This window comes from Pteropus vampyrus, unplaced genomic scaffold (assembly GCF_000151845.1).
Source record: "Pteropus vampyrus isolate Shadow unplaced genomic scaffold, Pvam_2.0 Scaffold16, whole genome shotgun sequence".
NCBI lineage: Eukaryota > Metazoa > Chordata > Mammalia > Chiroptera > Pteropodidae > Pteropus > Pteropus vampyrus.
In genome coordinates this window covers 2,622,838-2,641,776 of record NW_011888797.1, presented here as the reverse complement: position 1 = coordinate 2,641,776, position 18,939 = coordinate 2,622,838, and the positions used below count along the sequence as shown (strand labels likewise).

Sequence of the window (18,939 nt, the reverse complement as noted above, 5' to 3'; positions counted from 1 at the left end):
TGTTGTTTTAGAAAGATCTTTGGCAGCGCTCAGGACAATAGGATGGGGCAACTCAAGACTGGAAGCAGAATGAACAAATCAGAAATAAGTGAAAAAATCCAGACAAGAAAAGATGGAAGTCAGTCTGAAAAGAGGCAGTATAAAGAATGGAAATAAGACAGTAGTTAAAGGAATAGAGATGAGAAAGAATGTCAAAAATGTTGGTGGATGGACCTTGGTGACTGAAGGGATAGAGAAAAGAGAAAAAAAAAGTTTAAGACCTGTTCCAGGTTTCTGCTTGGGTGACTGGAGAGAGAGAGACTTTATCAAGCTGAGTACTTATAGGGGAAAAGCATGTTTTCAGGGAAAGATGGAAGATTTAATTTGGGACGTGTTAAGTTTGAGTTGCCTTTGAGGTAACAACACATCGGTAGTCAAAGAAATATTTCTGTAATTCAGGAAAGAGATTTGAATTTCACTGAAATATAGATTTAGAATTTGAATATATATAGTCAGAAAGCTGGGTGGAAAATAAGAGAATGAAATTTCATAAGTTATGGAGAAAAAGAGTTCTAAGAGAGAAAATGATCAAATTTGAAGACTCAAAAGAAACCAAAGACTACAACTCAAAGATCATAAGTGATCTTTGGCAGAATAGCTTCAATAGAGTAGAAAAATGAATGAGTGTGAATCAGCTAAGTACAGACAAGTTAATAAATATTGAGTGTCAACTCTGCGCCAGAAACTGTGCTAGGACCAGGGAATATTTGTGAAGAAAACCAAAAAAGCCCTCGTAGAGTTTACAGTCTAGTGAGAAATATATAACAAATAATTAGAAATTGGGAAGTGGAATAAAAACAATATTTTTTTTTCAAGAATTTGATCTATAAAAGGAGAGGGAACTGAAAAAGATGATGGTATGAGAAGACAGTTTGTTTTTTTCTTAAAATCTTTATAAATCGTGTGGCTAAAGTACTAGTAGAAGAGGAAGTTGAAACTATAAGACAAAATGAATAACTGATGAAACAATGTCCCAATAGGTTACATATATTGTGCTCACTGTAGGAAATATCCTTCCTTCTCCCCATCTGGGCTTCATTTCACCCCCATTCTCCTTCTCTGGCTAATTACTTCAAGTTCATCCTTCAAGATTAAGCTCAACTGCAACAACCCTCCAGGTAAGCATTCCTGACATTCTTATCCCTGACTCTCAAAAACTAGGTCAACTGTGCTTTCCTCTGTATATCCTTCTATTGGTGCATAGGAAGGATATGTTTTCAAGTTTTAATAACTTTACTTTTTAAAGTTATGATATGAATATATACTTAATATATACAAAAAATCATCCTAAAAAAGAAAATAAAGATTTCTCAAGTCGACTATCCAGATACTCGTCTGAATATACCCATTACTTTGACACCCACTTCTTCAGTGTCTTCCCTAGAACACAGAGTAATTACTCATTATAACTAGACAGAATATCCAAAATAACTGGCTGATAACTTACTGAAGAATTTAAGAATTTATATAAAGATCTTAAGTCTATTCTCTCACCTTAGATGCCTCTAAAATTACTTCTACCCTGCTGCACAAATGTGCATGTACCAATATACTTCTACTTTGTTGATAACTTACCCCAACCAGAAATTCCTCCAAAGGGAATGTAATTTTAACAAATCACATTCAATTGAACATATGCATTTATATCTGCTCCCTCCCCAAAATCCCACGAAAGTGACAAAAAGGTGAAAGTTTTTTAGATCCATTAAAAAAGAGAGAATGGGAGAGAAGACAATATCCAATGATAGCAGAGACAATACTATGAAAGTATGGAAAGATGAAAAGTAGATGGACAAGTGGTGACTGACTACCCAGAACAGAGAAAGCTTAAAACTAAGTAACTGCTAAAAGAGACACCAGTAAAAAACAACCTATGATATTCTCAGATATTAAAGAAAATATTAAAGACTATGGTAAAAGTGGGGTTGCAAATAAGAAAGCTGGTTGGAAATCTAAAAAATGAACACTTAGACTCCTAACCATCCTTTCTTCTTCTGACAAGTGAAGCTAGCACACTTCTCTCACCTCGGCATGGAAAGTAGGTTCACTCTGAAGAAACTAAGCCAGAGAAGCTCCAGACCTAGAAGCACCAAGGACTGAAAACAGAGGTTTTGAGTAAAAGGCTACATGTTGAACTAGGAGACTCAGTATCAGCCTACACTACCTCAAATCCTAGAATATTGCTAGCCAGACTTACAGCTTTCAGAAAGAGACTAAAGGATACCTCCTCTGTAGACATTTTTGAGAAAGTCTCCTCAAAAAGACCTACAGTTACTGATATTTGGAGAATCCTCAACCAAAGAGCCACTGACTACCAAACTATAATGAAGTCCAGTGTGCAGAGCTGCTAATCACCTTTATAGAGCTTTGTTCTTAAATATGAAAGGACAATCCAGAATTACCATACATTTTAGGAATATCTCTAACATGAAAGAGACCAAAACAAACAAAAACACTCAATTTAGATAGAACAAAGATCATCAAGAAGTAGATAATCTTAAAGATTAAATAAATAAAACATGGTAGGATCACCTAATTAAACATGAAAGTAAAATAAAGATATTTGTCTCTCATTTACTTTTTCTCAGAAAGCTACATGAGAAAAATAAGGGGTACACCAATCAAAAATAAAGTCATGAGATCCAGAATACAAGGCACAAGCAATGAAAATTCATAAGGTGATGATGAAGCTTCATTGTTGCCACTCTGAAACAAGCCTAGTGAGCAAAAGTACAGATTGAATGAAGACAGAGGACTCTCCAAAAAGAATGTCTTCAAGGGCAAAAATCAGAATGGATAAATGACCTACTTTTAAGAGGAAATTATATAGATTTGTTGACAAGCTTGACAAAGAAGTGATGATAAAAATATATAAAGAAAAAAGTAGATAATTATAACTCTAGAAAAAAGCAAAAATTTATACAAAAAAAGTATAATCACAATATATCATATAGCTTAGCTAGACGCAATATTTATAGAGTCACAATAATATAACCTAATGATTTAACCTGAAATTATCATATAACTGTATTAGAAGGATAAAGGAAGAAAAGTATGTGTCTATGTCTATTGACTAACGAAATATACATGTATCACTTTGCTAAAAAAAAACTTTTTAAAAATTAATTATCTCAGAAAAAATGGCCAGCCATTGTATTACCTAGGAGTTCATAAGATGTCACTGATACTGACTACAAGTCATATTCAAAACCTTCTTCCAAATTTACTTCCTTGTAATGGATATCCATATAAAAAGACAGAAGGATACAATTCAGAATAAAATCCTGAAAAAAATTCTTCTTGGAATCTCGAGATGGATAGAAGTTTCATGTAATAAGATGTAGTAATTAAGAGAATGGGTTCCAGGGTCAGAACTGGCTGAGCTCAGATCCCAGCTCTGCTACTTACTAACAGTGAGACAAGGGTAAATTACTTAATCCCAGTGCTTCAGTGTCTTCCTCTCTAAATTGGGTACCTATATAGTAAGGTTGTTGTGATAAATGATAATCCCCATACAGATCGTAGTACAGCGTTTGACACATAATAAGTGTTCAACAAATTCCAGTTATTTTATTAGTACTATGCAATGGCACACCAACCAAATTGATAGTGATCTACCACAATTGCTAGAATACAGAACCTACTTCGGCCTCCTAAATTAATCTAATAATCACTCACAATCCAATATACCTATATTATAATTATCAAATTTAAAAAAAATCTTACTTCCAAAATCATATGAATACAAATTCCAGATGAATCAAAGATTTATGCGTAATAAAATGAGGAAAAAAAAACTAGCAAAAAATAGAACAGAGAATTCATAAGATCTTTATCAATTACCTTACTTACTTTTGATATGCATTTCCTTTATTGCCAAATAAAAAGTTTAAAGGAATTACCTATTAGGTCATTTCAGTCTTTAAAAAACTGTTTCTTCCAGATAAAGGTAAATGGTAAACCTTCTTCTCTAATCAAATTTAATTCGAACATGTCTTTTGACTTTAGCAAAAATTTTGCAATCACAGAGAGGCAGAAATTTAGGGGGATTAGTCACATGATTATATTTTATTCATCTATATATTTTCTTTCTTCTCCCTACTGTTTGGTTGATGACTGGTCATTTCAATAGCTCTTATATTCCTACCTCGAATTCTGTGAAGTTTTAAAGATAGATTAATTACACACATTTGTAAATTATGAAAAGCCATTACCTTGGATTTGATATTTCTCCAAGAATCTCATCTAATTTGTCAATGAAATTAATAAAATTAGACAATCCTTTTACATGTGTCCTTAAAGGATCAGATAGTGACGGTGCATATCCTTTACCTCCAAGTTCTATTGTTCTAATAAATGATGTGGCCACCTATGGATTAAAACAGATGATTTAGTTATGATTAATAATTTAGTAAATTAAAACTATAATTTACTTTATTGTTACATGCATTTATATAATTCTGGGTATACAAGGGAAGCACTTTTATGACATATGCACATTCTGATTCAGAAGCAGATAATCAAAGAAACAGGTGCCATGCAGAATTCATGCCAGCAAGGATGATGGCAACACCGATAGACACCCAGAAGCTGAGTTAGGAGACAAATTAAGGGCACGATATGTTCATAAAAGTATATCATTGACTATAAAGAATTAATTTATAAACATATTCTTATATAGGTTGACTACTGGCTACTGAAATTATTACATGGAACAAAGGGGTTTTCAGTGTCAACTGTGTCGATTTAGTCAAGGTTGGGCAATTAATTAAACTCTTCCAAACAGTAGCTTCCTTATTTGTAAAATAAAAATTTAGCCCAGATAAAGACTAAGTCTCATCTAGTTTTACAACCTCGGATTATTTGATCACTTGCAATTCAAAAAGCCTTACCTTTACAATGATAAAAATACATATATAATGGCTATATATTAAAAGCATCTCCATCAAAAATGAAATATTCTAAAGCGGTATTTTCCAAAACACATCTTAAGAAAGACAAATTCTATGAAATTTCAGTAATTTGAGGAAAACTTTCATAGTCAAATAACTTCAGAAACAATAGATTAAATAACAAGGTTAACTTAAGATTTCTTCATGGCAGGATTTCTCGGAGCTTATGATATACAAACATGAATTTATGTATATCCAATAAGGGTATATACTGTTTCCAAACATTTTGCCTTTGGAAACATTTATTCAAGAAGTGTTTAAAAGGGGCTTTTTGCCTTTGGCTAGCATTCTATAGCATACATGTAGGAAAAAACTGCTTTAGAGAAATTCTCCCTTACCAAATTTGAAGGATATAGTAAAAAATAAAAATCCTGTGGATTTTCAAAAACATTAACTAACAATTTAAAGTTATAAAAATTCTACAGTAAGGTATACGATCCAATGTTCAAAGAGTCTTTATTTGAAAATTCTTGAAAATGTAACATATTCATACCAAAAAGATAGACATCTGTTTCTCTCGAGCAGCATGTTTCAAATCAGTGAAGGCTTCTCTTCCAAGTCCTCTATCAGGAATATTGAGAATATGAGCCAGAGCCAAGTCATTCTTTGAATTCACTAGCAGGTTTAAATATGAGCAAATAATTTTCTTTGCTAGTAACTTCACCTGTACAATAAAATAGTTATTTTCTTTTTTGAAGTTGTTCTAAATCCATAGTTTTTTATATGTAGTAAAAATATTTACAATCATTCAATAACAATATCTCACTCAGATCTTTAGGAAAAAGAACTGCCAAATAAACCAAAAGTTTGAGTTGGACAATTAACATATCCTTGCTCATGAAACCAACTTGCCACGATGAAAAGCTATGAGTAAATACCAACTATCATAATTATTAATAATTATTAAATATTGGTTCTTAGAAAATGATACAGTCCAAAGTCTCCATTTTTGATGAGGCCTAATCCCATTCCCCTGCATACATATGCCACTAAATAAAGCCCCCTGAAGTCTAGGGCATGGGCCAATGGGCACTATTTAGTCCTATACCTATGTCCCTTACAGGAATATGTATAAGGGCAGAATTAAATAGTTAAATTTGGGGAGAATTATTAAGATACTGACTTTGACAATACCAAATAACCAACTAAGTATTAAAATGAAGAGTCAATCAAATGCTAAGAAAATAGTTGATGTTGACAGTAACTAGCCTAAAACAGAGCTATAGATCGTTCACGCACAAGATAAATATTTGAGAGAACTTGATATGAGCATCGGTTCTTTCATACACAGTCAAATAAAGCTAATAAAGTGAATTAAGAAGGTAGCAAGAAAAAATTACAAGTCATTAGGAAGTCTCATAGATAATTATTAAGGAAGTCTCAAGTTAATATACATCTTAAAAAGTATTTTTAAAAATAACGTGCTTTTGATTTATTTAAATTTTATGTGAAAAACAATTCTTGAAACATGGGTCAATTAAAAAAAGCCTCATTGGACAGGAAAATGTTGCCTGAAATATAGACTTAAAATATAATTTAAGCAAAATTGATTAAAAGAATTTTAAACATTAACTCAATGGAACTTTTTTCCTAAAATATTAGAGATACTAGCATTTATTATCTTTGCAGAGTGGCTCCCTAATTCCCCAATACAAAGTGGCCAGCTATTCACATACTCCTTTTCTTATCACCCTGTTTTATAAATCTGCATACCAGCCAATTATAATTCTCTGCATAGATTGGCTCTTTTAGATATTTCAAAATTGGTTGGCCCTTTTAGATATTTCAAAATTGGTTGGCCCTTTTAGATATTTTGAAATTGAAACTATTGATAATTTATGTGGGATCAAATAAGTGCTCATATGTTTTTATCACATTACCTTAAAAAGTACTCTAAGGTACAACTAATTTAAAATCATCTTTAAGATCTGTCCTAAAGTTTTATAAACTAAGGTATAGCATAATTTTCTGCTTATATTTCAAATGTCCTTTTATCTTTACTTTTATAGTAAATCACAATACTTCACGTGAATCTATAATACGAAGATTTCTATTTTAACTTCACAGTGCAATACAATCTGAAACATCTCTCTTCTTTAACCCTTTGATATTTAGGAAGAGTAACACAATTTGCCAAAAAATCAAGGTAGAGAAATAGTGATATTCACACTGTAATCAGAAACATTTTTACTTGTTTTACAGTTAATTTCATAAAACTACGTTTAATTTCATTGTGCTTCTGCTATCTCGAAATAATGAGGATTTATCAGTATGTACATATCTGATCCTTACTGAGTACAAAACCAGGTCTTAAATCTCCCCCATCTACCCTTTGCTCTTTAAGGTTGGCAAATTTTGTCCTTTTGATGCTCGGCAAACATCAAGGAAAAACATCTTGGAGTCTTTACAGTTAGAGGGTTTCTTTTAACCATGGCTGCAATTGGAAATCTATTCCTATCATTATGGTCAGATAACATGGCAGTTATGGTTTCTCTGCTCTTGTATTTGCAAGTGGGTTTTAAAGAGGCTCTCTGGCAAAGCATTCCACATAAATACAGTTATGATGTCCAGAAGCAAGGGCCTAAATTGAAAAAATCCACAAGATTGAAGCTTTTACCAAGATACCAAAAATAAAGATACTGTTCTGTTTATTTGTTTAATAAACTGATTCTATCCATACCACAGAGTATTTGCAATGTTTGTTTAGAAGTTGAACAATTTTATTGAAGCTTTCTGACAATTCCAAATTTCTTTTCCTATCCTTTAATTATTACTGAAGTGCAGATATTCAATCTCAGTTTGAAGTCAGTTTTTCTAAATTAAGATTAACAATTTATACAAGTATTTTTTACTTTCTTTGCCAACACATAATTACATTTAATGACAAAAAAAAAAAGTTGGACTAGAATATACTGGCAGAATTTTTTAATTAACTGATGATTTTCTTTTGGGGCCTTTATTCTATTTTTCTTCATTACTCCAGAATTTCTAAAGCAACAGTTTAGTACCTTAGGAAAAATTAAATGAAGTAAAATAAAATAAGGAAACAAAAATATTGTTTCTCAAATTCATTTTGATCATATACTTGAGGACTCTGGTATAGCATTAGTAAGCACATTTGGTGATAAAAATGTATCTTTGCAGAACTGCGGCCCAAAAAGTTACTTTGGGATTTTAGAAGAAATATATTGCCTTCCAAAAATACTTTGTAAAAAGAAAAATTAGAACTCTGCAAGTAAAAGAAAAATGGCTGAGAGGATGGCTGCTACTTTAACAGTCCTCATAAAATCTAATCCATCAGCTAACTAGTAGCTAAAATTTTCCTAGAGAATACAATCCAAGAAGGCAAAAGATAAAAAGTAGAGGATTAACACAATGAAACTATCACTTTTTAAATGAGGAAACTATATACTTACAGTAAAGACCCATACGTTTCTATTTACTTAATCTTTTTTCATGGGCATACCTTTAAGATAATGTTTTATATCTGTAAGTCAAAATTCTAAAAGCTTAGGTCATTTTACATGTACAAATTAGTTCATTCCTCTTAATTAAAAGGCACAATAACAATTATTGTTTCCACCCTGTAGAGCTTGTAAGACAGATCGAAAAAGAGATGTGTAAACTATCTACCCTCTTGATGTATGAATGTACTCCTCGATGTACTGAGAAAAGATATGTTTTGTCAAAATTTGGGGCAGGAGAAAAAAATAAGAATATTCAAAAACAAAAGAAAGTTACATTGTTGCTGATGTGTGCTATGTAGTTAGGCCTATGATGACTGCATCTGTACTGAATATGCATGTATTTTTTTCTTGTTATTGTTCCCTAAACAATACAGTATAACAACTATTTACACAGCATTTACATTGTATTAGGGATTACAGGTAATCTAGACATGACCTACACCATTTAATATAAGGGACTTAAGCATCTGTGAATTTTGGTATCTGAGGTGGGTCCTGGAACCAATCCTGCAGTTACCAAGGGACACTAGACGAAGATTCAAAGAACTCTGGCAATCTGGACCTTCAACTACTTTTCTGATACTGAGAGTGATACCTGTTTTTGCACAGTGCCTGTTACGTTGGCCTAAAACCATGAAGTAACTCTCACCAGTCTCCAACGTATTGCTCTTTGCAAATACAGTTTTATTTAAACAAATTAAAAGTTTTTTTGAATTAAAAAAATAGTAACTGTAATGTGTGATCAAATTCATAGAGGTTCAAAGGGGATCACATCCTGCTTTAATTTATTCACAATTTATGATTACCTTTTCGTTATCCTGGTTGTGTTGACTCATTGGTGATGTCGGTACATAAAGATCGGTTTCATCATCTATTGCATACTGTCTACCAGACAGAAAATCCCGTAGTTGACTCTGTAGGAAATACAGGATATTACTTATAAAATGCTATGCCAATTATAACAAATATTTCACACCTAGCTTTATGCAGTGTCACTGATGCTTCAGTATATACTGTGTTACCTGACTTTTGCTAGCAGTCAGCAAGAGGTAGACATGGAAATTAAACTTCCTAACAAAAAAGCTTCAATCTGTTTCCAACAGCATCTGTATTTACAAGTTTAGAGTTAAAAGATAACCTTAGACATTTAATCTGAGCCTTTTATTTTTATAAAAGAAAAAAATTAAAGACTAAGAAAAGTCTAACCTCAGGCCCACAATAAATGCTTCATTTTGGAATATAAGTAAATCTAGTGCCCAATGCAGCACAATATTTCAAACAAAATAGTTTCCATGAAAATATAATTTATAAAGAGATATTTGCTTTCATCCTGCCATACTACTCAATATCTCCATATTATTTCACTTATTCTAAGGAATTCCTGATGAGTAAACCTGGAGCGAAGGTACAAAACCTAATAAGATTGCAAACCACTTTTCCTCTCAGATATTGAAAAGTTATAACTAAAATAGCTCACCAATATACATTTCTTAAAAAGTAGTAACATGTGCCAAAATTCCATTGATAGAAAGAGTTCATATAAAAGAAAAAAACTAGAAAGCCTAGGATTTGATAAGTTGCTACTCATTCTATTTTTATCCTATTAATAACTTGGAAAATGTACCATATTTTTCCATTCCATTAATAGTTATCTTCACTTTCTCTGCACTCAGTTTAGATCCATATTTCTCTATTATTTTAAAGTGATAATACCTGCTATTAACCCCCAACAAACTACAATGTTTAGCAGTTTTAATTCTAAACTAATATTAGAATTTCCTTTAGTGTAAACCTTCCATTTTAGCACACATATTCCAGTCTATCCATACCATTTTAACTATATACACACACACTCCAAGTTTTACTGCTCACTACCATCGTTCCCTAGGTAGATAACTGTTCCAGTTCACCTGTTTAGTTATTATGGTCTTTGGAAAGGTAAATTCTTCACGCAAGGTGTGAAGATGACATTCTTAAAATCTTTGCGTATCTTCACAAATCCCTCCCTTAACTGGGCTGGTAAACGATACCTTGGTATCTGTTCCTTTTTCTCCTTCTGGGGTTCTTATCATTTGCATGTTAAATCCTATAGATCCAAACTCCAAATTTCTTAACTTTTCCTTCATGATTTCTTTATATTTTTTTCTCTGTGCTTTAAATATTAATTGTATTTGACTTCCAGGATACTAATTTGGGTCTATTGCATTGGGAAACTTTTCTTTCTCTTCTTTCTTTTTAACATCTAGAAAGTCTTATGTTTGGGTGTACCCTGGGATCTCCTTGAGTATTTATTTGTTGTTGTCATTCTCCTCCAGCAGCAATATTTTGTTGGGTATGTGTGTTTTCAGTTGACTCATTGTTCTCTGGCTGCTGGAATTCCTTAAGTGGCTGTTGCTTTTTTTCATTGGCTCTTTGGGGCCAAGTCTGACTGTAGAGGTACCTTAAGTGATGACAGTTCTACAAGTTATGCAAGTTGACATGGTCTCTGCTCATTATAGAGCAGCAATGGAGAAATAAACAGATTGCGAGTCACTTGCTTAGGCCAAGGAAAAATCATCTTGTGGTCTCTCAAGCTTCACCAACAGTCAGCCCATCCATTCAGCTACTCGTAGGCTTTTGGAGAGTTAGGGAATCCTGACACTCTCACAGAGGGCGTTTCTTGACCTCCTCTAGAGAGTTCCCAGATCTCTGACAGCTGCTAAGCTCTTCTTAGGATCTACCATTTGTGCTCCTTAGCCCAGGTCTCTGATGTTGTCCACCAGATAATTGCTCATTCCATGAGAAAGCAAGCTCTGTACTAATGCTCTCTACTTTGACTCGTTATAATCTGAGGCCTTATATGCTCCCAGGTGCCCATGGGCCCTGCATCCATGTTCCTCAAGAAAGGGATTATAAAGTAGGAAATAAAGGACAAAGAGACATTAGTCAAATTATCATGTTCCCGGAGCAGCCCTGTCTTACCTTTATCTTAATTCCTCATAATTCCTGCCTTATTTAGGCTACATTAAATAAGAAATAAACAAACTTTATCAGGATTATGAAATTTCAGGATCCTGAAATTCAGAATTGTTTGGAATTTTCTGATATATATCTTTAAAGACACTTTTAGCATTAGAACTTAATCTAGGGGTATGTTTTCCTGCTCACTTTTTCCTCACTGGAAATTTCCCTAGAGCAAACCTAAGTATCAGAGATCAAGTTGTTGGTCTTCTTAGGTATAAATACAGAAAATGTTCTCCTTCGTTTACTACCATCTCAGCAGCTCCTACTTCATTCCTGATGTTCTGCAGAGGAGACATGTTGATATTTGGAGACACAGAACTCCCTCAAATGTAGACCCTTATATATCTCATACTATATATTGGTTCGCTTAAATGAAGCGACTTACTAGAGGAGTTAGGGCAAAGGATAAGATGAAAATAATGTGTCCAGAGACCTCAGGCGGATTATACTCTCATTGGCTTCCCGAAAGATCTTTGTTGGTCCTACAATCCAATATTTATGTTTGATTAGCCTAAATTAACCGTAAAAAACCATTTTTACAAACAAGCAAAAAATATATAGCTAGAGAGGAATAAAAAAATACTATCCTTACTCACAAGTTCTTTACTGTACTGTGGATGCGCATGGGTGGGTGTCTGTATGTAAATGGATGCATGCGTGTTTTGAGAAACTTACAACAGGACAAAGGTTTCCATCATAGCTCAATGAGGCAAAGATAGCAAACTGCCCACCAATATCCATTCTCCCCTACTTACTAACTAACAGAGTTTTTCTTATTATTCTGGCATGTTACTACCCAGAATAAACACTATATTCTCCATCCTCCCTAGCTTCCTCATGTGGCAATGTGACTAAGCTTTGGGCAATGAGATGGAAGAAAAAGAGCTATGTTTCTTCAAAAGCAGAGTGCTGTGCTCTCTTACTACTTCCTGTTGCATGGAATGCTGTTACGATGTCTGGAGCTGTAACAGCTATCTTGGACTATGAATAATCTTGAAGGTAGAGGTCAAAAAGTAAGACAGGAGAATGAAATGACAGAAAAGTCTTAGGTAACTGATAACCATGGAGATATCACTTCAGTCTTGGATACTTAACCTTTAGACATCTTTTTATAAAAAAGTGAAATAAACTTCCATTTTCTTAAACCACTGTCATCGTGGAGATTTCTATTATAAGCAGCCAAATCATATTCCCATGTATCAGATAGAAATATTTATAAAATATTTAATATCTTAGAAAATACAGTAAACGTTTTCTTCTAATTATAGCTATAATTATTTAGTTATTACCATTATTTAGTTACTACTTTATTGACACTCAGTAAATGTTAAGATAAAGAAAAATATTTTCAACACTATAAAACAAACTACATATAACCAAATATATTCTAAAACAGTTTAATTCTGATATAGACAAAACCAAACAGCAAGGGTTGCTACTCCATTAATTTTAAAATTTATACACCATAAAAAAGAATGAATATATATGTGCAAAAAAAGGTGTATATTATCTCATGTATACTGTATCATGCTAGCCTCACAAAATGATACTCCCATCTCAGTAAAATATTATCATTAATCCACAGAAAGAGTCATAGCAATCATTTATACAACATATTCCAGATGAAGAGATGCACATTAAACAAAGAGAGCAAAACAGAAAAGCTATCTTTGACTTAATTCAACAAGAAATCATGCATTTGGGACCGATTTCTTTGTTCAAAAAAAAAAACAACATTTTTTTTTAATCTAATAAGAAGCTGGTCTTATATTTTGACCAAACAATAATAATACAAGTTCAACAAAATCTACCACTAAAATATTTCTTTCAAGTAATGACTAGCTTTCAGGTAGCTAAATTTTCCATTCTTAACATGATCTGAAAAATAAAAGTACTATCAAGTTAATATAAAAGCTTGATATCATAGTTTAAAATAAAAACAAATCTTGCCAAATTTTAATTTAAGATAGAATTGTTTAAAAAAATACTTACAGGAGATACGTTGGCATTATTTTCACAATTAGAAGTCAAAACACTACATTTCTTATAAACATCGATAAGATCTAACATATTACTATTCTTTAAAAAACCATCGTAAGTCCTCCTAATGTCCTCATAATGGTCAATCGTTCCCATATTTTCAACTGGTAGGTTCAATTTCTCATGTAGTAAGTATTTCCAGGTCAATAAGACATCACTCAGAGAAGCTGTAAATTCTCCACCATGCTGAAAGAGACAATGCCAAAAATAAGCGATAAAGTTGGGTGCCAGAATATTAATTAACTTATAATTGAGATGGGAAGTACAAACTGAATCTTGTTATAGAAAAGTATACAATGAATTCTTGAGGATTTGTAAAGAACATCCAAGTTGAGTTGTGAAATAATTTTAAAATCAGATATAAAAGATTTTGATGATTTTATAAAATATGAACAACTATGACAAGTTTGTCCATGACAAAATTGGCATATAGTCATTGTCTGTTACCTGAGCTTCACTAAATTTCTTCTACTCAAAGTAGAGGAAATGGGTAGGCACTAAGCTGAACTTAAGTACTACTGATTAGAGAAACATTTGATTCTATTAATATTTAGTTCCTTTTAGTTCTTTCAGCTGATGTATTTTTAATCTCTTATTTAAAACTGTCAATGCCATAATGGATTCCCACATACCACATATCCTAAGGATTAGTCTTAAAACATGATTATAAAATTAAATTTTTTTAAATTGTTTTATTTCATTATTCTTCCAGGGAAAGCAAAATATCTCTGCTAAAACCTTGAATCAGAGAAGAATTTTGATTCTTCTCTGCTCAGGGACACACTATACTGTAGCAAACAAATGCTAAAAAGCCATAGTCAGGTTTCTTACTATATGTTGTCAGGTGTTACTAATCAAGCAAAATTGTTCTTTTTGTCTCTTTAATATCAAATTATTTCAGTGAACATTCTGAAGGTGTTTATTTTTTAATTGATTGTATTCTGCTCCCACTTTATATCCCAAACATTAATAATGGTGCCCTCCAGAAATGGCCAACCATAATTCCATAAAAAATTCTAACTATCCCTTTCCAATGTTGCATATGAGTAACAAATATTTTTAAGTATCCCTGTGAGGTTTTGTGAAATGTATCAATGTCACTCTCTTCCACAGTTAAGCTCTGTTAATATGTTAGCATTTTCTGCTAACACCTAGATCTTTCCAATAATTGCATTTAAATATAGGTGGGTATTGCAATAGAACTATAATTCACTGGAACTAAATTGTAATATCATATTTAGCCAATAAAAAATAACAGAAATCAAACAGAATCAAATAATATAGTACTATGTCTATATATCTGACTCTTTCAAAATATATTTTTATATCTTTTATAAAGATCAGCCAGATATCTAGTTACTATCTTTATTTAAGACAAAGTATACAAACTGCCTTAAAATAATTAACTCTTTACTCATCCATATAAAGGCAACTAAGAAAATTGTCCATATTGTCCATAGAGTAGGGACCTGTTACATCACATTGGTAAAAATTAATATTTCATAAAATTAGTTTAATAAACAACCAAAAAATCAGTAACTCTCAAAACTTGGATCCATATTCTAAAATCAAGACAGATTTGTAATTTCTCAGTTCTGAGTCATAAACTATATACTTTACTTCCCAATCTCATAAAGGTTACATACTATAAAATCTCCAAGTGGCATTTAAGTCAAATAAATTGAGCTACTTAAGAGTTTCAAAACTAAATTGTATTATCTCAAAAATTCCTAAAACTAGTTTGGTATAACATCCTTCATGTTAAAAATAAATTAAGATTTTGCTTAATTAAGTAAATGTACAATCTATTCTCATCCTGTTGACTATAACTAGTTAAAGTAAAACTATGCAAGTCCTTGATCTTGTGAGAAAAGGTTCTGACTAGTTAACAGTGTTTATACTGGGATTGTAAAAACATTTTAAATCCAAATAAAAATGCACTCTAGATATCAGTTTTCATGATCAGGTGCCCACCATGACAGCATATTCTATTATTCAAACCAGTAACAACTGATTGAGAGAGAGTCTGTGGTCAAATCAGAAAATGTTTTCCTAGGAAAACATGCCAGCTGGCTAATTTTTTGAAGGAAGTTCAAAATGTTCAATGCTTTAATTCTTTGATGGACATAGCAAGGATTGTATTTCACGAGAATAAAATGAGAAAAAGCAAGAGTTACACTTTTTAGAGCACTTTTACTTCACATATTTTATCAAAATTATTTATAATTATTCAAAATTTTAAATAAACTTTATATTTTTAACTAGAATTTTAACAAAAGGGAAAGGGTAGTCTACATGAGAGCATTAATTGGCTGTGTGAACTTGGGTAAGATACTGAAATGCCCCAGAGTCAGTTTCTCTGGTTATAAAATGAGATTGTACAGATTAAATAATACCTGATAAATGGCTGATAATCAAAAATATCAGTTTCCTTTCTCTTCCTATTAAAAGTAAAATAATTTTAGTTTGCTGGGGGAGGTCTGATAAATGTAATAAATTTTTTTTATTAAATAAACTATTTTATTAAAATTAATTTCAACTTTTTGTTTTAAATGTAATCTAATTTTTAAAATTGTTTCTTGTTATGTCATTGTTAGGTCATTTTCAAATCTGACAGTCAACCACAGGTGGTATGATTGCTTTCCATTAAGTTATAAAATTAATATCTTTCTCTGTAATGTTTTTAAGGCTTTTTAGGTGAAAAGTATAACATAATTGCTAGAGTCTAACTATGAAGCCAATTCCAAAAAAAGAAAAAGCTAATATATTATTTGCAACCTAATAAAGTCATATATACTTACCATATAATAAGGTCAATGAAATCTATATAGATTAAATCTTCAACCATATAAAACTGCCAAAGAGGTGTCATATGATTTAAGCAAAAATATCTTGCTCCTCTGAAAACACGCAAAAAACCTATAACTCAAAGATTATTTTAATGTTTTCTTTTTCCCCACTAAAGTAGTTAAGAAAACAAACATGCCAATAGACAGACTAACAATTCTAAGTATTCAAAAGTTTTACTGTAGTCAAATTCATTTATAAGGACTATACTTTAGGGGCTCATGTTCTCAAACTTCAGGGAATTAAAAACCTAAATAGACTGCTAACATGGGATGAAAAACATAGGTGAAGGATATATACAACCAACTCCACTGTTTTATTACTCTATGCTACTTATGAATGCACCTGCAGGCATATGTGTATGTTGTTTCATACTGCTGAGTGATTTGGCAGTCTGGGCACAGTTGGAAATGCCTAAGCTAACTCTGTACGTGGAGAGTTAAATTAAAACTGAACTGCAGTCCATCTCCACTGCACATGTGCGCACACCTACACAAACTGTGAAAAACTCAGTTGCAATTCACCACCTCTCCTTTCCTTCCCAGAGTTTGAACTTTCACAGTGAATATAGTGAATTAGCAAATAGAAAATTAACAAGTAAAAAGAGATCCTAAGTGAATACTACATACGCAAGCCCTGAAGAAAAACTGACTTGGATTGAATATTTCGATATGTCAAAATTTTTACAAAGATAACTAAAATTTTTTCAGGCTATATTTCACTTAGCTTGTTGATTAATTTATTCTTTAATTATTCATAAACAAGTAAATAAACAATAGGAGGTGATTTAAACATGCTCTGTTTGATTCCAGAATAATGGCACTCAATCACTAAACAACGATTCTTAATAATTGCCTCAATTTCTCTCTCTCCTTATTTCCTAGTATATGGTCACCAAGGTTTAAACTTCAGCCAGCCCTTTCCATTTATACAATATCTCCAGAATCCATTACCTATCTTAATGCCATTTCTTCAGATTATTAAATAAGGACAGATATTTAAAAATGCTCCAGCAGTAATACTGGCAAGACTTAGATATGGATTGTAATGGGGAGCAAAGGAAAAACACTCTAACGTCACCCTTAAATAAGATCTAGCTTCAGTGATGAAGTGAACAATGATAGATACCACTGAGAATAAGAATCTGAATAGGAAGGTAAATTGAGGGAGCAAACGATGTGGTCTATTTTTAAAAAGTGATGCAGAGACATCAATAGGACATCAAGGTAAAATGTCCAGTGAGTATTTGATCATACCAAAGCAAGACTCAGTAGAGAGGTCTGGCATATAAATACTGGTAAAATAACATAAGGAAAGCATATCCAGTGAAAGTGGGTAAAATGGGGCACAATGGAAGGTATCAATAAAGTGTACATAAAACAAAGAGAGTATCTAAAATACAAATAGAACTCTTTCAAAGAGTAAGAAAGAACAAGACACGAGCAACTCGACAGCAAAATAAGCAAAGGATATATAGACAGTTTAAGAAGAGGACACCTAAATGGTAAAATAAGCATTTTTAAAGATGCTTAAATGCTCTGGTTACCAGAAAAATTTAAATGAAGTACCAATTTTTTTTCTAATGAAGTTTGACAACGTATAAAATGGACAGAGATAAGAAAATGGTATTCTCCTATCCTGTTGACACAAATGTAAATTCCAATAGCCAGTTGAAGAGAAGTATGGTAGCATCGAGTCAAATTATAGATGTATCTGTCATATGACCTGCTAGGTATGGGGCCTAGAGAACCTCTGGATCAGTGCACAGACATCTCATTTCAGTGCAGAAATGTTTGCAATACCTAAAATTGAATCCAAAATCCAAAAATGAATAAAATGTATCAATCATACAAAAGATGACTGTTGAAATGAATGAAATAGATCAATTTTTTTCTGTCTATCAGTACCTGAAGCGGTCTTGAAAATAATGTTGGATAATAAAGACAAGATGCAGAAAGAATGTATAAAGAATATATACCATCTGCTGTAATTCTATAATAGACACATTAACATGTGTGTCTGGATATACAGAGATGCCCTTCCTGGTATAAAATACCTAAAACTGCAGGAAAAAAAATAGGAAAAGCATGACTAGAATTGTCCATAAAAAACAGGAAATTACAAAAGGTCAAAAACAGTAAGAAAGTGCCAGAGAGAGGTAAGCAAATGGTGGGCCTCTGTTTTGCTGGTGTCTACTACTCCCTGGCACTCAAGAAAATCTGATTTTTCTGAACCCGAGCACAAAGTTTAAGAGACAAAGCAGAGCTCAAGAAAGGTAGGAAGCTGGATCAGAGACCCTCCCTGCCCGCCCTGCCATATAAAGCCAAAGCCCCTTAAGGACAACTCTCTTAACATGTCCACTAGAAAAAAAAAATCTGCCCAGCAGATTTCAGTGTTCAGAAACACCTGCCTGCGAAGAGATTTCTGAAGTAGCCTCAGTATTGCACTTACCTTTCTGGATAACCTTCACTTAGATTTTTGCCTAATACCTAATTTTGGCTGAGACAGAGAACAGCAGTCATCTGCTTTGGCAGAAAACTGGACGTTTATTCCCTGGAGAGGGTAAAACACAGTCTCTGGACTAAAGAGTG

The 18,939-nt window shown here is 32.4% G+C and overlaps 1 protein-coding gene across 5 annotated transcripts in view; it reads right to left on the bottom strand.

Annotated features, from left to right (window-relative positions):
• Positions 1-18,939, bottom strand: part of PARPBP (PARP1 binding protein) — a 48,151-nt gene that overhangs the window by 21,956 nt on the left and 7,256 nt on the right. For 2 of the 5 annotated variants that reach the window (XM_011386829.2, XM_011386834.2), the window contains 4 exons: positions 13,454-13,687; positions 9,265-9,372; positions 5,485-5,655; positions 4,254-4,408 (listed from right to left, as the gene is read on the bottom strand). In XM_011386829.2, coding sequence (XP_011385131.1) covers positions 4,254-4,408; positions 5,485-5,655; positions 9,265-9,372; positions 13,454-13,687 — 668 coding nt within the window. Of the gene's footprint in view, positions 1-4,253; positions 4,410-5,484; positions 5,656-9,264; positions 9,373-13,453; positions 13,688-16,302; positions 16,379-18,939 lie in introns of those variants that run through there. The other 3 variants (XM_023527324.1, XR_002779025.1, XM_023527325.1) reach the window with 3 other exon arrangements.